Source organism: Neomonachus schauinslandi, chromosome 12 (assembly GCF_002201575.2).
Source record: "Neomonachus schauinslandi chromosome 12, ASM220157v2, whole genome shotgun sequence".
NCBI lineage: Eukaryota > Metazoa > Chordata > Mammalia > Carnivora > Phocidae > Neomonachus > Neomonachus schauinslandi.
Window position 1 is genome coordinate 94,508,539 of NC_058414.1, and position 25,405 is coordinate 94,533,943.

The window sequence follows — 25,405 nt, forward strand, 5'->3', positions numbered from 1 at the left end:
TAGAAGATGTCTGAAAAGTAGAGGATCAATCATCATTCCTTCTCTACGACACTTGGAAGATTGATTTCAATGATGAGGGTCAAAGAAGGAAATCCTTTTCAAAATGGAAGCTGAGCAGGGGTCCAAAAGCTTTGAAGGAATAAAGAACACAGATGTGATGTAGTCTTGGAAGAAGGGGTAGCATGGGTTACTTTTGTCAGCAAAAATAGTCAACATCTAAGGCTATAGCTGGTTATCTGTTGGCTTGCTAGGCATATATATTAGATGAGGTTGGGACATCAGGTGGGGACATTGGTTTAGGGACTAAATATATCAGACTGATCTGTAAGGCCAATATGTAAGGATGTAAGGCCAATATTCCTTAGGAAGCTCTATCTGGCCTTGGGAGTTAGAAAATAGAAGAAAGTAAACTAGCAGAGAAAGAAGAGCCACCAAGAGACTAGGAATAGCAAGACACAAGAAATTTGGGAGCCTGAAGATCTCCCCTTTAGAGTTGACTGCTTCTCCAAAATATGGTGGGGGAAGCGGCGGGGGGGAACAGCAGAAAGCAGATTATGATGTTCAAGCAAAGTGGCAAGGAATATAACAAGGAGACTGATGGATGAAATCCTCTGACACCATCTGGTCTCATATAGGACTAAAACTTTCTAAAATTGTCAGATGAATAGGAATACAGGCAAACTTACAAACCGATATGATCTTGAACTACTTCCTGGAATAGGGACAAATATCATACACCTTCTTGGGAAGGAACACTGGTTGGCCATCTTCATGCAACACCTGATGAGTGTTCCCTCACTCAACAAATATTGAAAATCTGCTAGAGAGTAAGCTTAATCTCAGATACATGGTGAGATCAGGGGCAGGCTTTGCTTTTTGTGGAACACCTGTGGAAACGAGAAGGTGAGGTGTGAATAGCTCGAAGATATTTAGTATGGCTAGAACCAGAGAGTAATGGGGAGATACGATGAACCTGGACACATCAGGTGGATCCAAGTATCAGAGGGCATCATAAGCCATTTTAAGGGTTTTGGTTGGGGCATATCTTAGTCAATATGAGGTCACTGAAGAATTTTTATTTGAGTTTATTAAAAATTTTTCAAATACATGCACAAGGTAAAAAATTAAATAGTACAGAAGGACTTGAAATGAAAAACACAGTTTCCCACCCCACCCCTTTTAACCCTAGACCCATTCCCTAGAGGCAATGCATTTAACAATTTCTATTTTTAGATCTTCTGTTGACTAACTTGCTAACATTAAATAATATGTCTGAACAATAATTCTTGACTTATTAACTTTAGACAATCTTTAATAATTCCCCATTACAAAAGATAAGGATTTAACTTACACTATCCCCACCTTTCCTATGCCTATCCTTTCCCAAATTTTTGATAGATACGCCATTTTTAAGACTTCTATTGATTTAATTTATAACTTTGGACAATATACTATCCTCCGGTTCTTGTTCCATTAGCTGCGGACTTTATCTTCTCATTCCCACTGTGAATATCTAAGTAGCCCCGCTCTTCCTGACACCTCTCTTCCGCCAACCAATTCTCAACCTCTTTCTGCTCTCTTGTTTCTTAATTCGTCAGAATTAATTATTTTCAGTTTCATTCCTGAATAAAACAGTAAGCCTTTCATGTTTTGTCTCTAGGCTGATCAGAACACTGAATACCAACAAACAGCATCTGCATTACTTTGGCTAAGTAAATCATGTTTACTGAGAGCTGAGTAGAAGCTAGGCCATTTTCTCCCGTACATATCCAGTGTTCATGAAGCCCGTGCCTCTTGTAAGGAGATGTACCTACCGCCAATGTCCAATTGAGTCTCTTCTTATATCCTGTGAGTTTTTGTTGTTGTTTCACATTTGGACCCAAATGTCTTGACTTATTTCTGTTTTCTTTTTGCTGACTAAAGAATGTATGTCCTCCATATACTCATACATTCCAGCTTCTCAATGAAACTATCTATGGAACAGAATGCATACTTTCCCCAAAGAGCCCGAGACTGTGTACTCTCATCTGAAATGGGTCTGCTAGAGTGACACCTCCTGGGTGTGATCCATTGTTTTCTGGATTCTGTTTTTTCCTCTTTCCCAGTTTTCCTCATCATTTTGTCGGAGAACTTCCTCGAGGTACTTTCTCAGAAAGGGTGCAAAGTAGGTAGACTTTCTGAAAACTTGCATGTCAGAAAAGGTCTTTATTTTGACACTACTCTTGACAGTTTGGCTTGCTATGTTATTCTGAGTACAAAAATTTTCTGTAAGTGAAGAAATTGCTCCACTGGCTTCTAGCATTCAGTATTGCTAATGAAAAATCTGCTGCCAGTCTATTTCTTATTCCTGTTTTAGTTGAGCTAATTGTGATGACTTAACTTTATTTTCTCTTTGGGCACTTTTAACATCTTCCCTGTATCCTTAATATTCCAAAATTTCACAAGATTGTGTGTAGACGTAGGTTGTATTGGGGCTCCTCAATCTGGAGACGTGGGTCTTTCTGTTCTTCATTTTTTGTCCTTTTTATTTCTTCACCTATATTTTTTTATGTTCTCTTTTCCAGAAAGTCCTAATGCTTAGATATTGATTGTCTAGATCTTTTCATTTCTTTATTTTTTTCTGCTATTTCTTTTTGTTCTATATCTAAGGAGTTTCCCTCAACTATATTTTCCAGCCTGTCCACTGAATATTTTGGGCAGTTTTATTTCACTTTCAAGGGCTCTTTTATTCTCAGTTTTTCATTTCTGTGTAGCATTCTGTACTCATCTTACAAATACACCTCAAATCTCTCTGAAGATACAGATTTTAAAGTTATTCTTTCCATGTTCACTTTGTTTCCTCTAGAGCTTGTTGTATTTTTCAAGTGTCCTAATTCTAACTGATTATTTTTCTTAAATGCTCCTCCCCTGGTCCTCCTCCTCCACCCCCCCGATGCCCAAAGACGGGATTCCTAGCTGACTGTTTTCATTTAAGAATCAATATAACTGTTAACTGTTACAGGAGTTGGTGTGGGTGTCCTCTGCCAGTGTATGCTTGGATCTGTTTCTCCAATAAGCCTCTTCCAGGACTAGAAGCACTAGGGTTACTTGAGGAGGGGTTTCAACATTCAGAGGATTAGCCGATAGGCTAGGGGTCACTTATTTCCACAAAAAGAGAAATTTTATTCTGGGGCACCAACTCCTACCTCTCCTCAGGCAGTTTATTCAATTTCTATACAAACAACAACAAGAACAATAGATTTGTAATGGATACCAATTATAGACTGCCTGTATTCTATGCACAATGGTTGGGGCAGAATAGGATGGGATTCAATTTTACAACTGGTATAACTCTTTGTAGACTTTTCAGGTGCTCATGTTTCTTTGGAATTATGTTATTCAGATCAGCTTCTATTCTGTCTGAAAGATACCTTCACTCTTTCATTCATTCTCATGCTTCATCCACTTTCTCTCTTCCAGAAATGTGTTGAGATCTTCTTCAGTTATAATCAAATCTGTTTAGTTTTCTTTGCTGAGATGTGTCAATTCCCTCTTGCATTTCTTGACTTCAATTTCAGTGGGGCCTAGGGAGGGAGGGGAGGTAAACTTATATGCTCAGTTCGTCATCTTATATTCGAAGTCCCACTGGAAGCTTTCAGACAGGGGAGTGACATGAATAGCTTCCTATTTTAAGACGGTCCCCAGGGCCATAATGCTAAAAATGAACTAAAGAGGGCCAGGATGGATACAAATATTATTCTAGAAGACTAAGAATCTGATTTCCTTGCTGAGAACATGCAATGTCTGGGACTTTTGGGAGTCAGGCACTTTACCAAAATAACCCATCATTCAAAACCCAGTACCCTACTAGAATGCTTTCATGGTGCCCTAGAGATGATAAATGAAACCTGAATAAACTGGGATCTGAGAGACCTGGATGATGCTAAATGGGTCACTGTCTTTGGGATGTACCTTAGGAGCCTACCTCAAGTTCTTCCTTTTAACTGGCATTTGGGAGAAACAAAGGGACTTTCTGTTCTGATAAAATTGGATGAGGAGTGAGTACAAGCAGGCAAAGTGCTGGCAAGTAGGGACATAAAGGTCCTTCTGTTTGCTGGCCGGTTTCTTCATTTACTCATTTATTTGCATATTCAAAGCACTGTAGTTATTAACACCCATTCTGTAATCAGAGTGCCCAGGTTTAAATCCCAGGTCTACCATTTATTAGCAGTGTAGACTTAGGCAATTTACTTGATCTCTGTAAAATTCAGTTCACTTCTTCCTAAAAGGGGAGCGATAAATTTCCATCTCATAAGATTATTGTGAAGATTAAATTAAACAATCTATATAAAAGAACAAGTACAGTATTTGGCACATACTATCTAATTGATAGACTTCTAACTAATCAATAGAATTTTTTTCAAATGTTGAATGAATATCCAACATCATCTATGTTTAAAGCATCTAGATGATAGATATTCATGAAATAAGGGAAAAGACTTCTAGGATTAAGAAATGACATAATAAAGGAACCCATAGAAAAACACTCTCTAGGTCAAATCTTGTCTCTGCATCCACCCAATTCTTAATAAGGCAAATAAAATAGTGTACTGAAACAACTACATCCAAATAAATATAAGCGGTCTAAAGGAAAACTGGCTGGATGTGTGCATTAATCCCAGAGCCTCAACTCTAGTTAAAATTACACGGAAATGGGAGGTTTTGAATAGGATTAGAAGAAAACTTGAGAAAATCTTTGCATTGTAATTAAATAAAATTTGGGTCAGTCGTATCCAGTTATCTGGTTCTGAAGTCAAGATTCTCTCTGCGTGTGGACTTTATCTGCCAAACTAGTAAGGAATTCTGGGCAGTGATAGGAATCTGATAGGAACACCATCCCTAAGTCGGATGCCCATTGTTTGCTAAAGACAAACGCCCTCATGGATTTGTTCTGATTTTTCAAGTGACTTCCACTCTTGATTTAATCGAAGAAGGAATTTTACCTGAAAGATGGAATTGAATAAAGAGACCAAACCCCAAGTAGCTAGTAAGACCCCCACTATGAATTTAGAGCCCGTGGATCCTGTAGATCCTAGAGCTCATAAAGCAATGGACCCCAGTCCTTTGAGAGGCCGGTGTTTAGAGTGTAGGATGGGATGGGATGGATCATACCGCATCTGTAAATGCCATGTAAAAGGGTAGTCTAGTTCTGAAATGATTAATTAATGCCAATTAGTAATGAAGGCACCTGGCACTTTCTCAATACCTACCAACTGCCAGGCACTGTTCTAATTCCTTTTAGAGGGACTAAAATTTAATCCTCACAATAATTCTATGAAATAGATCCCATTTTATGAGGAACTTGCCCAGAGTCATGTGACTAACAGGTGGAAGAGCCAGGCTTTGGATGCGGGGAGTCTACTCTTAGAGATGATGGTCTTAACCTCTAGGCTATGGCGAGAGAAGGGGAGTACTCAGCTCACTATTCTGGGGGCCAGCAGAACATAGAAGAATCCCTACGTTCACAAACCTCTTCAGAACTGTCAGTCTGAGTCTTCACGACAACCCTGTGAGGCAGGGATTTTTGTCCTCATCTCACACACAAGGAAATGTGAGTAGAGACACAATGACTTCCCCAAGAGCTAACGCTAGCCATGGGCTCTTTCTACTACACCAGACTGCTTTCCAAACTCTTTGAAAACTACCTTAGACACAGAATATCAAGGAACTGTCTGCTTATCCTGGTAAATTTGTGTTTCAGTGGATTCTATGGTCAGGTGTTTGGAACAACTGGTCAAAAACAAAAGCCCAGAGAGTCCTCAGGATGTCAGGATAAGAACCACCCGCAAGGGCCATGGCCCATAGTGGTGAACCAAGGGCTGGCATAGAGGCAGATGCCAAAGCTCTCAGAACCAGGCCAAAATAGGGCCAGGGGGGAATATGATAGCTGAGAGCAGAGGAATGAGACTCATAAACAGAAGGCCTTGCTCCTAAGGAATTCTGATTCCCCTTTTTGCTGTGTTCTTAACCCACTTCCTAGAGCTAGAACTACTAGGTATTAAGATATGGGGGCAATGAGCCAAGAGCACAAGGCTAGAACCCTAAGAGACAGAGGTCGAGGAATGAATCCCCATCTCTGCCTACCTCCCCAAACCTCTCTACCTGCCACCTCGCTGGGCACTCCTTACATCTGTGTGAGGAGGTATAATTTCATAATATTTTCCTTCCATTCAGGCAGATAGGCCAGGCTGGTAGCCACTTCCTTCTGGATAGGCCAGGCCCAGGCCTCAAAGAACGGAGCCAGATTCTTCTGCACTTGGTGGGAGAACATCTTCACCCACAGATTCATTTTGTCAACATTATCTGTGGGCAAGTTGGTCTGGTTCCTATACTCAGTGAAGAGACGGATGAATGGCTCCCAACCAAAGGCCTCCTGTAGCTGGGGAGAGAAAGGGGCAGCAGGAGGAGACATTTAATCCACAGAAAGACCCCAAAAACACTATAATAAATTAATGTAATGTATTTAACCCCCAAAAACATTAGTTTCATTTCTGTCACTGGCCCTCTCTGCAGTTCTAGCTGCTGGCCTCATGGGCTACTCTCTCTGTCTTATCTTAATGGGGCCTCTGAGCTAGCGAGGTGCTCAGCATGGAGCAGACACTCAATAAAGGATGGCTGTGGTAATCACGGTCATGATTATTATCAGTATTTACCACCTACGTCATTAGGTGGTAGCTCACTCCATCGTGGAAGTGTCGAGAGGATATCACACAAGGGTTTAAAGCTGACTGAAGTGAAAAAAATCCTTGAATCTTTCACAGCTGCAAAGTTAAACCCCCAAAACAGGAGAACTATCCCCCTCTCCCTTACCCGGACATAACCTGCATCAGTCACAGGTCTGTGCCAATCTGTAAGGCTACTGACATGGCCTTTAGGAAAAAAAAGTAAGTCCGGTAGAAACAGAAGATGATGTATAGTCTAGGTGGTTGGAAAGAAGTTAAGTAAGGCATCATTTTAGGAAAAGGCAGCTGGCCCGAGGCCCCTGGAAAAAGCCCGTGTGAGGCTGGGTTATGGCGCTTTAAGGTTAGGATGGACAGTAGCAGTTCTCTGAAACACCCTCAGCTGGATTTCACAGCTGAACAACTTTTGTCCCTGGGGTGAAGTGGCCCCAGCGACGAGGTTAGAGTCTCCGGGCAGTTTCGCTATCGTTCTCGGGGCAGTGGGTACACACAGAGAGGAAGTCGGGCACGTGGAAGAACCTGGCTGGAGACTGAGTTCCGGAATCCCAGGTGGTGAGACTCTGCATGGTGGCCTGGGAGCCGCTCCAGGGACTCGGGGGAGGGAACTTGGATGCTGGACAATAGTTCAAAGGCAGAGGCAACCTCACGTGCAGGCCACTGAGGCATCTTGGATTGCCTCTGAGGGAGAAACTGAGGCAGTTTCTAAGGAAAATGATGGGTCCCCTCCCATAACGTGTGTGTGTGGGGGGGTGGGCATGGTGTTTGGTGTTAGATAGCTATTCCGTGACATGGTTTGGCTTCAGTCTCAGGTATGTCCGGCTTCAGAGCAAGCCATGGTAACTGAAGAGTACTGTCCTCGCCTCTGCCTTGGTGCTTTCTATCTACTCTCATGAATCTCCTCAAAATCATGGCGTGAGGGTGCAGCTGAGGCAATTAAGTCCGCTTTGGGGTCACTAGGGTGTCCCCTCTCGAGGTTGCACGGGCGGTCCCCCCGCGGGGTTTCCCATCCCCCTCCCTTCTTGCCCAGTACCTGTAGGTACGTTTCCAGCGCAGTCCACGCATTCCAGTTTTTCACATTGGGACCCTTGCCCAGGTAGATTCGGACTCTCTTCTCCCGAACTGGAGGCCACAGAGCAATATTCGCCCGGCCTCGAGGGATGCCCAAGACCGTTTCGTGCACGTAAACACACCACAGATTGCAGGTAGCCTCGGTGGTGTGCGGGGGGAACTCCCACTCTTGCCGCTGCTGGTTGCGGCCAAGCTCGTGGACGGGGCCCCACAGCCCCTTGGTTCTGATGAGCTTCTCATTGATGAGCTCCTGCACAGATTCCAGATGGCACATGATGGGGTACCCGGCATGCATCCAGCCTGGGAACGCAGGAGGGAGGGAAGAGGGGTTAGAACGCTCCCCACCCGTCTTTACCAGGACTTCCAGAACCCCGTAAGGCTCAGAAGGGCAATCCACACGAGGCCCACCAGGGCTCTCCCCCACCCTCACTCTGGCCTGACAGTAACGGGTCTGACGCACGTTACAAACAGCCCTTCATGTTACTCTCCAGCTTTTTCACTTCTGTGCGGGTGTCCTGTCATGTGAATCTGTCTCATCATATTCTTTTCTCAAAATGGAGAACTCTTGGATGGTGGTTTCCCCTTCTCATTATTTAGAAATGGTGTTCCCCACGTTGAGGCTACTTTATAGTAATCATCTCCGTAAGGCAAGAAAACTGGGGTCTAAAGAAATTTCCATCGTTCTTTCATTTCTACACACCCCCTGATTTGTAAGGCTCTTGACCCACTGGCAGAGATCTCTTCATTCCGTGTCCTCAACGTTGTTAAATTCCTTCTCCCAACAACTGTGACCCTGGGGGGAGACTCCCCACCACTTTTACTTTCTCCTTGAAGCCCCCAGTGGGACTCCTGTGAAAGCCTAGCACTTTGTTCCTGCGTTCTTCTGGCTGTTGGAGGACAAGTCTTGACATGCCGACTTAGACTGTTCATTATTTCACATGCTGCTCACATACAGTTCCACAGCCCTCTTTTCTCATGTCCCATAATCCCATCATATTTCCTTATGCCATCAAAATACCACTTTAGAAATTTTCCTCAGTGTCTGTCCATATATTACTTAACCATTCCATACTGTTGGGTACTTAGGTAGTTTCCAATTGTTTTGTTGGGGGATTTGGCTGAGTCTATTTTTTTAAATACATATCTCCCCCCTTTCGTTTAAATAGCAAGACTTACATCTTGTATGTCTTGCTAGAAAAACGTTTTTACCATGCTGGCTGCCCACTGCTTGTCTGTTGAAAGAAAGGAAGGCTGTCAGGGGCGGCATGCACAGAGCACCCACCAACTGAGATCTGCACGTCAGCAACGATCCTCTGAGGCAGACGCAGAGGGAAGGGCTCAGCCCCCAGCCGTGCCACAGCCTGCATCACCTCGTCCCAGAGGCGAAGCAGCGGCTCAGGGTTCTCCAGCGTGCGGAGATTGGCGGTTGGCACTGTCAGGATGATGTTGTCCGTAGCCAGCTCTCCCCAGGGACCTGGATTCTCCTGGATGCACCTCTTCCACTCCTCCTGGGAGGTCTCCCCTGGGAAGAGAGGCCATGGGGCTTGAAACTCGCTTTCCCAAATCCCTTATGTTAAAACATCCAACTTGAACCCCGGGAGGGAAAGACCGAGGTCATGAGTGACCATATCTCCCCTTTGATCCTTCTAGGAAGTCTCCAAGAATGTGGTTTGGTCTTCATCTCCTTGGCCCCAGTGCTGAATCTAAGGAAACTTAGCTTCCTCCCCTCTACCAGCCCAGAGTTTCTCTCCTCCTACACCAAACAGCCCCAGATGATCTCCTGACCCAGCTCTCCCACTCCCCACGGCTCCCACTCACCCAGCTTGTAGTATGGGGCATGCACGGCCCCCTTAACAGTTACGGGCACAGAGCCCAGTTTGCTGCTCTGAGGCACGATGATATAGAGCAGGCCGCCCCAGAGGCAGGTGATCGACTTGGTGGGCTTGTCCAAGCAGCACCGGTTAATCACGAGTGGGCCTCGGAACAGCTTGCTGGCTCTGGTCAGGTCATCCGTGTGGCAGCCGATCTGTATCTGGAGCAGAGAGATCCCCCTAAGAGTCGCCTTGGGGTGTGTGCAGGTGGAGAGGGAGGGCTCCCACGAGGTGGGGACAGGAAAGGCCACTGGGCCATGACCCCATGCAAGCCCATGCCATTCCATCATTCCTCGGGGCTGTGTGGACCGAATCGTGTTTTACGTAAACGTCCTCCCTGGGGTGTCAGCTCCACACAGGGTCATGTTTAGACACTGAAGTGAGGGGCACCCATAGGTGCAGCCCATAGGCTAATGCTGAGGAGGGCTGACTCCCACAAAGGCCCCTGGGTGTCTCTGGAACCCACAGAATCCTGGGTTGCCTATTTCGTTGTGGTGACTCTGCCTTGGGAACGGGGCAGAGGGGACTTGCTGACTTGGGACTTTTGCTGACTGGGGAGGAGGTGCAGGGGGAGGCAGCGTGACCAGCTCATGAACTGGAGGGTGGATTCAGTTCCTCCCGTTCTCCAGGGCTCCTCTCCTGGGCCAATGGAGCGGCTCCTGTACTGAGTGGAGTCCTGGGATCGTTCTCCCAGGTTTATGCTAAACAAGTCCCAGAACAAGGGCACAGAACAGACCCTACCTGTCACAACGACTCTTCAGGGCGACAAAGCAGGATGGCTACTTAATTTTCGAACAGAGTGTGTGTGTGTATGAAAGTGACAGCTAGGGGCGCCTGGGCGGCTCAGTCGTTGAGCGTCTGCCTTTGGCTCAGGTCAGGATCCCAGGGTCCTGGGATCGAGCCCCGCATCGGGCTCCCTGCTCAGCGGGAAGCCTGCTTCTCCCTCTCCCACTCCCCCCGCTTGTGTTCCCTCTCTCGCTGTGTCTCTACCTCTCTCTGTCAAATAAATAAATAAAATCTTAAAAAAAAAAAAAAAAAGAAAATGACAGCTGAAGGGGGACCAGGGGAGCCAGGAACAGTCCTCAGTGTCACAGGAAAGAGGCAGAAAGACCCTGCGCTCCAATGGGAGATTGGATGAGCACAGAAAGGGAACTGAGATTGATTGAACACTTCTGCATGCCCGGGTGCCCTCCATTTGGTGCCTTTTGTTTTTTTAGTTTTAAAAAATTTTTATTATTATTTTTTAAAGTAGGCTCCATGCCCAACGTGGGGCTTGAACTCACGACCCTGAGATTAAGAATCGCAGGCTCTACTGACTGAGCCAGCCAGGCGCCCCTGTTTGGTGCCTTTCTTATTCCCCACTCTGGGACATAAGTGAAGAGCACAAAATTTAAGAGCCAGGAGTTGGTTAGGTTTGAGTCCTGGGCTCTGAAATGAATCAGATCTATTGGCTGATTGACTGGAGTATCGTGGACACACAGTGTTACATTAGTTTTAGGTGTACTAGATCGATATTTTCAGTCCACCTGCACCCGCAACTCAGTTGCCTCATCCTTAAAATGGGATAAAAGTACATGCCCCACATTGCCAATAGGGTTTTTACGAGGATCAAATAAGATGGCAACTGTGAGAGCCAGAACATCTGGGTCTGTGTCATGTGGAGATGGGGCACGGCCTTACCTTCAGATCAGCAGAGGCAGCAGCTTCAGGCAGTGAGACCTCTATAATCTGCCTTCCAGGAATGTAGAGCCCAGTGCTCATCCAGCAATATCTGGTGCCTGCCAGAGCACAGGAAGGACAGACTTTACCCCTCCTCCGTGATGCCATCTCCGTCCGGCGAATCCACGGCCCCTTCGGGAACTCTGCACGGCTCTCTCCCTTCATGCTGCCCTGACTCAGCTCTTGCAAATGTTACTTAAAACCCCCACCCCCATCTCCTTGAAGTGCATGGCCAAGGGTGGAGATGGCCTTCTGAAGCCATCAGACCCCGTTCCCACAGGACCCCACGCTGGGCGCTCCGCCCCCATTCCGTACCTGGATTGTTGCAGTTGACCTCAACAGTGATAGGAGACTCCGAGGGGCGCAGATAGGGGCTGCTGTACATGTCTTCGATTTCTGGCACTAACAGAGAGAGGTCACTTCCAGAGTGGGCCAGGCCAGTGGCCAGGGAAAGCATAGCACCCCTGCAGCAGTCATTGATAACGGGGTTCTCTCGGGTTGCAACTGGGAGCCGATAGCGACTCAGCAGCTTCCTCAGGAGCCGATGCACAGACATGTAGGCAGGGATCTCTTCAGCGGGGATCTGGAGGAAAGCTGCACCGTCCGGCCCCAGCTTGGCCAACCAGCCCTTTTCCACGTTCCCTCTCTTCCTGCCCATTATAACTTGGAACTCGGCCAGAGTGGAGCGGAAGTGATAGGTCCTTATCCCTGCTTTAGGCGTACGGAAGGGCCCTGGATTGAGGCTTTGGCTTGTGATGCTGATGCCAAAGGGGTTGAGGAGGAGGTTTCCTGGGAACCGAGCCAAAGGGGACACTCCAGGGTTCTTGAAGGCCCACCACCAGGCTTGGGCGCCAACAAACAGTCCCCCGCCCTCGGCTACAAACTCCTGCAGCTCTTTGACCCCCACATCACTCACGGGTTCAAAGCAGTAGACACTCGCATCACTGGTCAGATGGGGCTCAATGCTGGTGTCTATGCCCCCCACCGCGAGCAGGCCGCTCAGTGTCCTCAGTTCTGTCTGCACCACGATCTTGCCTCGGCGGCCCCCGTCCAGCCAGCGCACGGCATTGAGCAGAAAGGGGCCGAGTTTGCTCACGGTGAATAATACCTTGTGGCCGGTCACGACCACCCGGCCCCGGCCATAGCGGGCCGCCGCTATGACACAGCCATGGTAGGAATCTAACCCCAGGGGAAAGGCTAGAGCCCCGTGCACTAGCAGCTGGGAGGGGAAGCAATCCGAGTTGCTGATGTCCAGCTCTGAAATCCCGTGCAGGAGCTCCTCTCTGTCCTCGGAGAGGTCATCTTCACAGCTGCAAAAGCCACAGGTGTTCTCTATTAAAGGAGTGACCACATCAAGCTCTGAGAACGGCGCCCCACATACGGCAAGCATCAGCTTTACTGACGTGATGGCCGTTGGCTCTTGCAGGAGAGCCGGGAGAACAAAGTAGACATATCTGACCTCACTGGGTGTGCAGGCTGGTCTGAGGGAAGGCAGAGGGACATTCATTCTGCTCTGCTCATTCTTGGAATGCAAATCCTTCAAAGGAAGCTCTGCCATGTTTACCCGATATCGTGTCTTAACTATTCTAGATTTAAGTGTTTATTTCAGCCTGTTGGGCATTACATAAATAACTGAATGGGCAATTGTGTTTTCATTCTTATAAAGAGTCTTATTTATACATTTCATGCAGCCAATTTTCAAGTAAAGTCAGCGGAGGGCTGAGTTGGTGGCACCGTTGAAGACTCACTCTTATCTCAAAAGGTGGGGCAGGGGAGCTGGCTGGCTTCAACTCTAGTAGAGACCCTCTTGTTACCTGAACCCAAAAGGATTGACTGTCTGCACCCAACACTCCACCCATTCCTTGCTGGCTTACAGGAGCCAAATATCCATGCTACAAGGTGTTTCTCAGTCTATCCGGACCTGTCTGTGGCCATCAAACCCCTGTAAGACCTCAGGACACCCATATCCCCCAAACGGGAGATGCAGTCCTGGGTACCTAGTGGGATCATTAGGGGGGAAAGGTAGAGTGACTTCTAAAAGCTGGAGACCCCAGAGCTGGTTATGCCACTTTTGTTAGGTAAAGGTTGGCAACCATACGGTCAGAAGGCAGTGCACGCAAACACTGAAAAACGGGGGTCAGGTAGACGTCACTGTGTGTTTGTGTGGTGCTCTCTCTCTGTGGCTGCAAAAACTCCAGGTAACTGATGGGAGACTGTTGTGCTCTTAGTAGGTACGATCCTTTCCTCAAGACAAAGGTATCACCTTACTAGTGACTCTCCTGCTCCTCGAAGCACTAACCACTGAAATAATTCAACTAGCTCTTCTCGCTCTGATTCCAAGTTTACCAAACCGCCTTGTGATGATAATCTTGCTTCTGATGATCATCTGCCTACACAAGGAAGTCAGGGGCCAGGCCAAGCAGAATGTTCTAGTTCTGTGACATATCTATTTCTCAAGGAATAGCTTGCACAGTCTATCTTTAATTTGGTGATTCTACAATTAACAATATTAATTTTAAATGTTTTACACAAATAATGAATCAATGGAACACTACATCAAAAACTAATGATGTAATGTGTGGTGATTAACATAACATAATAATAATAAAAAAATAAATAAATAAGAGTTTTTGTTACTTTATACCTGTATACAAAATTAAATGAAAAATGTGTTTTGATTCTAATAAGGAGTTCTGTTTATAAATTTCATGCAATTAATTGTTTGACAAGTGAAGTCAGTGAAAAGGTAAGCTACTGTGTTTTAGATTAATACATTGGCATCAGGGTTTATACATTAGCTATTATGATTAGGTGGGTGATACTGAATGTGCAAACTTGAGGCCCAGACACTGAATCACTAGCATCTCATCTAGACAATGACAATGACCCTAGGTGAGGTCCTGCTCATGCTTAGCCGGAGGAGGGGGGGAACCCTCAGGCATCTGTTATTTCTAATAACCATGACTTGTGTGCTGGGGAAGATAAATTTTTGTTCATAAACTGAAAAAATCTGAACTGGATTTTTACTTTTCTTTCCCATTCTCTTCTGAAATGAAACAAAAGCTTTAAAATCAGAATAAATCCATGATTGCACTGAGTTGTGTAAAGGGCACAATCAGTAAACTGGGCTAGTGAGAAATTTATTGAAAATATAAATCAAATGGAATCAAACTGATCAGAAACCCATGAGCACAGAAAACTCTGTAACTGCATATATGTGAGAGAAAAAGATCAAGAAAAAAAGAATAGGGATTTTGAGAAAATACGGAGATAATTATTACTGAGAAAATACACTTCAGTAACCAATAATGATCAATCTAGAATTCCAATGCCATTTAACATTTACATAAACAAGAATCGCCAAATATTTGATGACAAGTAACAGCACGAAAGAGAAGCACCAAACTAACCTGAGAAAACCAACACCCAAGGAAGTAATAGTGATAAATGGAGTTTATCGGTTGTTGTACATCCTGTGGGTTTGGACAAAGGTGTAATGACATGTATCTATAATTATGGTATCACACAGAGTATTTTCACTGCCCTAAAAATACTCTTGGTCTGCCTATTCATCTTCTCATCCCACCCCTGGCAACCACTGAGGTTTTTACTGTCACCATAGTTTTGCCTTTTCCAGATGTCATCTGGTTGGAATCATGCATTGATCATGCATTTAAGGTTCCTCCTGTCTGTTCATGGCTTATTAGCTCATTTCTTTTCAGCATTGAATAATATTCCATTGTCTGAATGTACCACAATTTACTTATCTATTCACCTCCTGAAGGACATCTAGGTTGCTTCCATGTTTTTGCAATTATGAACAAAGCTGCTACAAATACAAACATCTGTGTGCAGGTTTTTGTGTGGATGTAACTCCTTTGCATAAATAGCAAGGAGTGTGATTGCTGGATCCTATAGTAAGAGCAGTTTAGTTTAAGCTCAACCGTCTTCCAAACTGGCTGTACCGCTTTGCATTCCCATCAGCAATGAATCAAGAGTTCCTGATGCTCCAAGTCCTCATCAGCATTTGGTGGTGTCAGTGTTTTGGATTTTCAGTTTAGTGACATCTCATTGTATTTTGCATTTCCCTGATGACACATAATGTGAAGCGTCTTTTCATATGATTATCTAACATCTGTACATCTTGTTGGTGAGGTGTCTGTTAAGGTGTTTGGACCGTTTTTAAAATTGGATTGTTTTCTTACTGTTATTTTAAGAGTTCTTTGTATATTTTGGATAATAATCCTTTATCAGATATGTCTTCTGCAAATATTTCCTCCCAGTCTGTGGCTTGCCTTCTTATTCTCTTGACATGGTCTTTTGCAGAGCAGAAGTTTTTAATTCTAATGAAGCCCAGCCTATCAATTATCTCTTTCATGGATCCTTGGTATTGTATCTAAAAAGTCATAGCCGTATTCAAGGTCATCTAGGCTTACTTCCTGTTATCTACTAGGGGTTTTATAGTTGTTTTACATTTAGGTCTGTGATCTGTTTTGAGTTATTTTATGAAAGCTGTAAGGTCTGTGTCTAGATTCATTTTTTGGCTTGTGGATGTCCAGTTCCATCATCATTTTTGAAGACTTTCTTCTCTCCATGGTATGGCCTTTCCTCCTTTGTCAAAGATCATATGACCATAGTTATGTAGGTCTCTTTCTGGGCTCTCCATTCTGTTCAATTAGTCTGTCCTTTCACAAATACCACTCTTGATTATGGTAGCTATATGGTTAGCCTTAGCTAGTGTCAGTCCCCCAACTTCGTTCTCCTCCAATATTGTGTTGAACACGCCATTTTGAAAAATCAACTTCATTGACATGTGGTAAAATTCATTTACAATGTACATCCTGATGAGATTTTGTTACATTTATACGCTTGTATAATCACAATAAAAATATATAACATTTCCGTTGCCACAGAAAGCTACCTTTTGCCCCATTTCAGTCATTCCAGTCCCCAGGCAACCACTAACGTGCTTGCTTTCAGTGTAGATGAGATCTGCCTTTTCTAAAGTTTCATATACATGGAATCATAAAGTATAGACTCTCTCGTGTTTGGCTTCTCCCACTCAGAATACATTTTTGAGAGCCATCCATGTTATTGAGCCTATCAGTAATCCATTCCTTTTTATTGCTGAGTAGTATGCCACTGGGTAGATATCTCACATTTTGTTCATCCATTCATCTGTTGTGAACATTTAGGTAGCTTCCAGTTTGGGGTTTGCTGCCATGAACATTCACGCACAAAATTTTTGTGTGGACATGTTTTCCTTTCTTCTGGATAAATACTTAGGAATGAGATGGCTGAGTGGTATGGCAAGAGGAGGTTTAAATTTATAAGAAATTGCCAAACTGTTTTCCAAAGTAATTGTATCATTGTACATTCCCAACAGTAACAGGAGAGTTCCAGTTGCACATTCTTGCCAACACTTTCTGAGTCTTTTTAGGAACTGTTCTAGTGGGGGGTGTATGGTATCTAATTGTGATTTTAATTTGCATTTCTCTGACGACCAACGATGTTGAGAATCTTTTCATGGGCTTATTGGCCTTTTATCGTTTATCTTCTGTGAAGTATGTTAAAATATTTTATCCTTTTATTTTTTTTACTGGATTGTTGATCTTCTTATTGAGATGTAAGAATTCTCTATGTATTCTGAATGCAAGTCCATTGTCAGATTAAGCACTGTAAATAATTTTTCCAGTTTTTCCACAAGCTACAGAGCTTGTGCCTTTTTGTTTTCTTAATACTGTCTATTGAACTGCAGAAGTTATTTAAAAATTTTTTGATGAAGCTCAATTTATCAGTCTTTTCCTCTTATGGCCTATGTACTTTTTGTGTCCTATCTAGGCCATCTTTGCCTACCCTAAGATCACGGATAATCTCTCCTGTGCTTTCATTTACAAGTTTTTAACAAACAAAAAATAGAAGTTTTTTAATTTTAGCCTTCTGCATTTAGGTTCAGATCTTTTCAATAATTTGTTTTGTATGGAGTGGGATAAGCATCAGGATTCACTTGTTCTCCGTAAGGGTGTCCATTTATTCCAGAACCATATGTTGAAAAGATTATCTTTTCCTCATTGAATTACCTTGGCACCTTTGCCAGAAACTAATTGAGCATGGATCTGTGAGTCTATTTCTGAACCACATAGACTGTTTCACTGATCTGTATGCCTGTCCTCATGGCAATACCACAGTATTTTGATTACTTTAGCTTTCTAATAAGTATTGAAATTAGATTATGTTAGTTCCTTTCTTTTTTTTTTTTTTTAAAGATTTTATTTATTTATTTGAGAGAGAGAGAATGAGAGAGAGAGAACACATGAGAGGGGATAGGGTCAGAGGGAGAAGCAGACTCCCCGCCGAGCAGGGAGCCCGATGCGGGACTCGATCCAGGGACTCCAGGATCATGACCTGAGCCGAAGGCAGTCGCTTAACCAACTGAGCCACCCAGGCGCCCTATGTTAGTTCCTTTCATGTGCATTAATTTTAGAGTCCATTTGAACTTTGGTTGGGATTGCGTTCAATCTATGTCATCTGGGGGAAAACTGACATCTTAAAAATATTGAGTGTTCTGATTCATCAATGTGGTGTATTTCTCCATTTCTTTAGGTCTTAATTTCTGTCAGTGACATTTTATAGTTTTCAGGATGTGGGTCTCATAATAAATTTTATTAACTTGATTCATTAGTATTTCACAATTTTGTGTCCTGTTTTAACTGATATTGTATTTTTAATTTCAATTACCAATTTCTGGCTGCTAGTATATAAAAATTAATTTTTGTATATGACCTTGTATCCTGCAACCTTGCTAATTCAATTATTATAGTGCTTTTTTGTAGTTTTAAAGAATCTTTTACATAGATGATCATGTTTTTTGCAAATCAGCATAGGTTTACTTCTTAACTTTTCATACCTGTGCCTTTTTTTTACTTGCCTTACTGCACTGGCTGGGACCTTTAGTACAATGTTGAATAACAGCAATGAGAGCAGGTATCCTTCCTTGTCTTATTTTCAATCTTGGGGTATTTCACCATTAAGCACGTTCTTAGCTATAGCTTTTTTAAAGATGACTCATCATATGGTAGAAGTTCCTTTTTATTTCTAAATAAAATATTATGATTTGGTATTGAATTCTGTCAAATGCTTGCATGTGTTTGTGTATGCGCCTTCATATATTGAATTATATGGTTTTCTCATTCATTCTGTTAATTTGGTGAATTACTTCCATGTAAGAATGTTAAATCAGCCATGCATTCCTAGGATAAGCCATACTTGGTCATGATGTAGTATCCTTTTTATATATTACTTTTATTCTTTTTACAATATTTTATTAAGAATTTTTGCATCTTTGTTCATGAGGGATATTGTTCTGTAGTTTTATGGGAATGTTTTTCTCTGGCTTAGAGAAATATTGGTTTAATAAATCAAGTTGCAAAAATTTTCCTCCTCTTCTATTTTCTTGAAGGGTTTATGTAGGATTAGTGTATTATTTGTTCTTTGAATGCTTGATAAAATTCATCAGTGAGACTATTTGGATCTGAAGTTTTCCTTATTGGGATTTTTTTTTTTTGCATTATTGTTGATGTTAAATAAAATTTTTATTTTAAAATAAAAAACCATAAAAATTGCATATATAGTACCGAGTTCTATAAGCCCTTCACCCAGTTTTCCTAATGTTAACATATTAACAATCATGGTATGTTTGCCAAAACTAAGAAGTTAAAACTGGTAAAATGCTATTAACTCCAGACTTTATACAAATTTCATCAGTTTTCCCACCAACATTTTCTAGGATCCAATCCAGGAAACCACATTGTATTTAGTATTGGGATGTTTTAAATTGTAGTTCCAACTCATTTAACACCTATTTTCTGTTTCTTCTTGCGTCAATTTTTAGCAGTTTGCCTCTCTCTGGAAATTTGCCCATTTCATTTGTCAAATTCATTGGCATACAGTTGTAATATTCTTTTATTATCCTTTTAATGCCTGTAGGATCTGTATTAATCATCCATATTCCATTCCTAGAATTTATCATTTGTATTATCTCTCTTGTTTTTGTGATCAATATATAGAGAGAGATTTATCATTTTTATTGATTTTTTTTCAACTAACCAGCTTTTGATTTTACTGATTTTACCTATTGTTTTTCTATTTCCTGTTTCATTGAATTCAGCTCTCACCTTTATTATCTTCTTATTCCTTCCACATATTTTGGATGAGGTTTTCATTTTTTGTTTAGCTTCTTGATGTGGAAAACTTAGGTCATTGAATTTAAACTTTAATCTTTTCTTTTTTTTTTTAAAGATTTTATTTATTTATTTGAGAGAGAGAGAGAATGAGAGACAGAGAGCATGAGAGGAAAGAGGGTCAGAGGGAGAAGCAGACTCCCTGCTGAGCAGGGAGCCCGATGCGGGACTCGATCCCGGGACTCCAGGATCATGACCTGAGCCGAAGGCAGTCGCTTAACCAACTGAGCCACCCAGGCGCCCAACTTTAATCTTTTCTAATAAGAGCATTTAAAGGCATACCTTTCTCTCTAAGCACTACTTTAACGGCATTACGCAAATTTTGACATGTTGTGTTTTCATTTTTATTCAGGTCAAAATATTTTCTAATTTCCTTTGTAATTCTTTTTTGACTTGCAGGGTATTTATGTATTTTTTAACTTACAAATATCTAGATATTCCAGATAGGTTTATGGTATTGATTTCTAGTGTAATACTACTGTGATCAGAACATACTATGTATGATTTTAATCCTTTTAATCTTATTGAGACATTTTATGGCTCAGCATATGGTCTATCTTCATGAATGTTTCATGTACACTTAAAAAGAATGTGTACTCTGCTGTTGTAACCATGCTAATAATTTATACATTCAAAAAGTAAAATTAAATATATAAATATGGGTAAAACCCCACATTAAATAAAAGTAGGGCCAAATGAAAAACAAACAGACAATCCAAGTACCTTTTGAACACAGTACTCGGACTTTCTATGTTCAGGGCAGTATATTCTGAGGACAAAACTAAATACAGAGAAATCTTTAAAACTTATTATTTATGCTGTTGGTAGTAGTATGAGGACAGTAATCATGAAATTATTTTGTGTGCACTGTAGGACTGAGCAAATGAGTAAATATTTCCTGGCTGTCTTCTGAGGAGCCCAGGAATGAAGACAGTCCAAAAGCAATGAGCACACTGAGGTGATCCTGGTTTCTAAATACTATTCACCACTGAAAGGAGCTAGGAATCTTTGAAGATATGGCTGAATCCAGGTTTTGGACTAGAAAAGGACAAGATAAACTTGCAACACCTTGTTGTACCAGACATTGAGTAAATACTAAAAAATGATTGGTCATGTCAAATCATTTGGGCAGTCAGCTTAATAGGGCTTTCACTTGCCAAATTTGTGACAAGATGACCTTCAAAAAACATTGACTATAAATGAATTATAACACATTTGATTTTTTTTTAAAAGGTCCATGACGTGAGTACAGAGTGAGACTAAAACAAAATTTTAAAACCACCACAAAATAAACAACAAATGTTGTGGGGGTGCGGAAGGAAAGCTCTTCCTGACAGAAGGATCTCAACCCATTCTGGGAGCAGAAAACCTACAAGCAGAACTACACCCAGCTAGAAGGTCAGGTTGCTACAGGTGCACAGAAGAGAGGCATCCATATCAGAATGGGAGGCGTTGGAGGAGGTGACATTTCACATGAATCTTTAAGAAAGGAACAGGAGCTACCCAAGAGCAGTAGAAGTAACTGATTTTTTAAGTATTGACTCAGGCACAGATCATCAACTAATGCTAAAACCAGTGGGTAGAAGGTTGTTGGTGAACAGGACGTTACTACTCTCAAATTGTCACACCATAGATTAAACTAGTTACAAAGGGGGAAAGGCTCTTACAATAGGAAAATCTGACTAACTCCAATTTAACTAAATGGCTAACTCTATCATTACCGGTAACAGTAAAACTGACATCACATGCCTTCCCGATTTGATACAGTGTAATGAACACAATTTCACCTATTAGTATTCTTGCCAAAAATGTCATGAGAAAGCAATTAGACAAATCCAAACTGAGGGGCATTCCACAAAACAACTGGGCTAGATGCTTCAAAAACACTAAGGTCCTGAAAGATAAGAAAAGCTGGCAAATGTTTTGGTTGGATCCTATATTTTTTTAAAAATCTAAAAAAGGCATTGTTGAGCAATTGCAGACATCTGAACATGGACATTAAATAATAGTATTGTATCAATGGCACATTTTTTGAGATCATTGTATTATGGTTATGCTGGAAAAAGCCCTTGTTTTTAGGAGATACATGCTGAAGTATTTAGATGTGAAGTGTTACTTTGTCTATATCTTACTCTCAAATGGTTAGGCAAAATAATTATTCCTATGTGTTTACATAGTATATGTGAGAAAATCTAACCACTGAGGTATCTAGGTGAAGGGTGTGGTTATCATTACATTATTCTTGCAACGCTCCCATAAATGTGAAAAATTTTAAATAAAGATCTGGGGAAAAAAATGAAAGAGAACTGCAGGAAGAATAGAAAAATCATGTGTAATTTCTAAACAGTGAAAAGAGAAAAAGAAACTCAACCAACGGAGCAAAAGGCAGAAAGGGAAAATTTTAGTATATGTGCTGCTGAAGCGAGCACTGGAAAGGGAAAATTTTAAAAGAAACAACAAGAAAGTATAACAGAAAATATCGAGTACGATTGATAGCAACTAGAGCATCAATTTTCTCCATTATATAAATGGATTATTTCCCTTGTAAATGGCAGAGGCTCTCTGTTAGGTTAAAAAATCAGATTTATAGTAAGAGACAAATCTTTTGGAAAAGATACAGAAAGACAGAGTAAAAGGATCAACAAAGAAGCAAAACAACAACAAAAAATAGGAATAGCTATTACCGTATTAGACAAAATAGAGTTCAAGGTGAAAAATACTAGTTGCAAGAAAGGATATGCTAGACCGACAAAACATACACACCATGAAAAAATTCATGAGTTTTTAGGATACCAAAATATAGCTTTGAAATATGGAAAATAAGAACCAATTCAATTCTAAAATCACAGTGGGAGTACAGAACAATTGTTTAGAACTCTCTTTTAGATCAAGTATATAAAAATTAAGTAATTTATGGAAAATATGAATAATCCAGTTGATCTAAAGGGTAAGTTTAGACATACGTACATAACAGAGAATTTACAGAATGCTCTCAAAAAACGATACTGTTACTGATATTTTGCTAGGTCAGAAAAAATAATGCTATTGAAAGTATGTGATAACAGCATTGTGGTTATATTTAAATATCAGACCTTAATCTTTTAGAGATACACTATTTTATGGATGGAATGATGCACTGTCAGGGACTTGCTCAAAACAAACTAGAAGAGGGAGGGAAAGGGCAGGTGATGAGTTGAGACCAGTTAGCAGGAGTTGGTAATTGTGGCACCTGGGTGATGGGTACATGTTTGTTCACCATTCTAATTTCTATTTCTGTATATGTTTGAAGATTTCCAAAATAAGTTTCTAAAAGGAAACTGACAAGTATTTAAAATGAATAGGTATATATCTAGCCTGTGTAGGTTTTAGTGAAAGGATATTCATTATATCTTTATGTATAGGAGAAAAATTAGAAAATAACTTTATTGTGTACTAATAGGTGAATGGTTAAGTAACTTATGGAACAATCCAACTGTGGAATGCTATACAGCTATTCTGAAAGATGATGTACGTTTATCAGGTGCACAGGAAAAATGTTCAAGATACAGTAAGTGAAAAATCAAGTTGCAGATCTCTCTCTCTCTGTTTCTCTTTCTTCTTCCCCAGCTCTACCACCCCCTCCCCCGTATGTACACACACACACACACACACACACACGCGCGCGCGCACATGGAAGAAAAGTCAGAAAAGATAGAGTCCAAACTCTGGGGAAAAGAACGAATTAGTTGGGGCAGAGGGAGAAGTGGAGATGAAGATCTTTTACTTTTTACTTTGCATACTTCTGGATTATTTCAGTTATTTTTCAACAAGCATGTATTTTGAAACTGAAGAGAGGAAAATGTTCATAAAAAGAGAAAGAGATCTGAATTGTGATTTAGCAATTAACTCTTCTAAAGTGCCATGTCTTCCCACTTGGATTCGTTCTCTAAAACATCTTGTTTATTTTTTGAGAACCAACTAATGCAATTGCATAACTAAGCATGAAGTGAGAATGGTGGAGTAGGAGTTAGGTCCTTATGTTTACCCCCACCACGCCTGGCCATGATCCTGACATAAAATTCCATAGTTAGCATTCTGAAAATTCCTAACATGTAACAAGCAATGACCTCCAGCGATTTGTGGATCCTTGTTATAAATAAGCTTATTAATTAATATCCGCTCAGGTTTTTTGTTTTCCAAACTACTTGGCAAGTAATAGTTATGATTATCTCCCATAAACTGACAGTTTTCTTTCTTCATTTCAGCTAATTAATTTCAAGTAGATTACTCAATTTTCAAAATTCTGAAATTTTAATGATCTGGAATTCAAAGACTTTTTTGTGTGTAATATCCTTTCATGATCTTTCAAAATGAAGGGAATATAAATCGTTATCAGTGTGTAATGTTTGTCAATTCAGGTTTCACAAGGGTGTTTTCAAGTCAAGGAATTTGGAGCATGCAGACACTTCAGGGTATGACCATTTGTACAACATTCTTTTCAATGCATCTCTGATGACTTTGACTTTATATATGGGGATCACTGTAGACTGAAAACCATTCTCAATGGCCTACAACCTAAAGGAGGACAAGGATGTTCTACTCCAGCACTTTCTATTCAGAGGCAAAAAGAGGTAGAAGGATATGCCAAGGTCATGCTGCATTTACTGGCAGTAAGATCCCGGGGTTCCAGTGAAACTCAATATCACAGCCCCTTCCTACAACAGTTGTTCGGTTTTTGTAATTCCTTCCAGGTCTTGTTACTGGAGATGTTTATGTGCTTTTAATTCTCAGGTCTTTGGAAATCATTTTCTTGGCATAAGAAATAATGCCTGGGATATAGAATATAATCCATAAATGCTGGCTATATAAATGGATGAATGAACAACAGAGTTGGAACTCTTTAATAGAAGCCTGAGGTTTGGATAAAAATGAGACAAGGGATTTCTATCCCAAAGAGGAACTAGGCAAACTATTCTGGTTGATTCTCCTAAAACCTCCCTAAGATTGATCATCTAATGATGCATTTTATCTGCATCACATGTCTTATTGGTGGAGCCAGTTCAATCTCTAGTACCTGTTTTATTAAATGTATAAATGTTAAATTTATAAAATGTGGCAGTTGATCATGATGATGCTGTCTCAGTTTGGTGGAGGAAGTAGGTAAAAACATGAGTTAAAATGCCAATACTTCATACAACTGGGACAACATACATGATCTGGAGTAAGGCACCATAATGATGGATGCTAGGTAAGTTTCACTGGTTGGGAATAATATTCATGACATCATACTCATATACCATAGTGTGGAGGCTGGATGTGAAAATAATTAAAGTGTTTTAGGTATTTGAGCGTGTTTCTTAATTCACTGAATCCTCACAACCATCCTGAAAGGCAGCTATTATTAATCCCACTTCAGAGATGAGGCTTGAGAGGCTGACTATGACACCAGGTTATAGAGCGTGCACCAGACAGAGCTTGGGAACTTACTGAAGTCTTCCTTCTCTAAAATTTGGGCCTTTTCCAGGTTATATGAATCCTGAGTCCTGCAGTGAGACTGTGAGTAGTTTATGACAATGGACACAGTGTTTTGTCAAATGAAATACTTAATAGAAGGTGAGTCTCCTTCTGCACATAAAGTACACCACCACTGGCCTCAGAACTAGAGGCACAGTAGAGACACTGAGGATGAAGATGATAAGAGAGGAGAAATTGCTCAGGGAACAGACTACAGGTGGCTTGGTCTTACAGAGGGCATGGAGACTAGCATTCTTTTTTTTTTTTTTTTTAAGATTTTATTTATTTATTTGAC

The 25,405-nt window shown here is 41.4% G+C and overlaps 1 protein-coding gene across 1 annotated transcript in view; it reads right to left on the reverse strand.

The window, feature by feature from the left end:
• Positions 1-1,023: 1,023 nt before the first annotated feature.
• The window catches only part of TCAF1 (TRPM8 channel associated factor 1), a 28,822-nt gene continuing 4,440 nt past the window's right edge, over positions 1,024-25,405 (reverse strand). The window contains exons 2-8 of the mRNA XM_021692860.1: positions 11,693-12,687; positions 11,339-11,436; positions 9,606-9,819; positions 9,070-9,309; positions 7,750-8,087; positions 6,168-6,418; positions 1,024-3,563 (exon numbers count right to left, since the gene is read on the reverse strand). Coding sequence (XP_021548535.1) covers positions 3,554-3,563; positions 6,168-6,418; positions 7,750-8,087; positions 9,070-9,309; positions 9,606-9,819; positions 11,339-11,436; positions 11,693-12,687 — 2,146 coding nt within the window. The 3' untranslated portion in view covers positions 1,024-3,553. The remainder of the gene's footprint in view (positions 3,564-6,167; positions 6,419-7,749; positions 8,088-9,069; positions 9,310-9,605; positions 9,820-11,338; positions 11,437-11,692; positions 12,688-25,405) is intronic.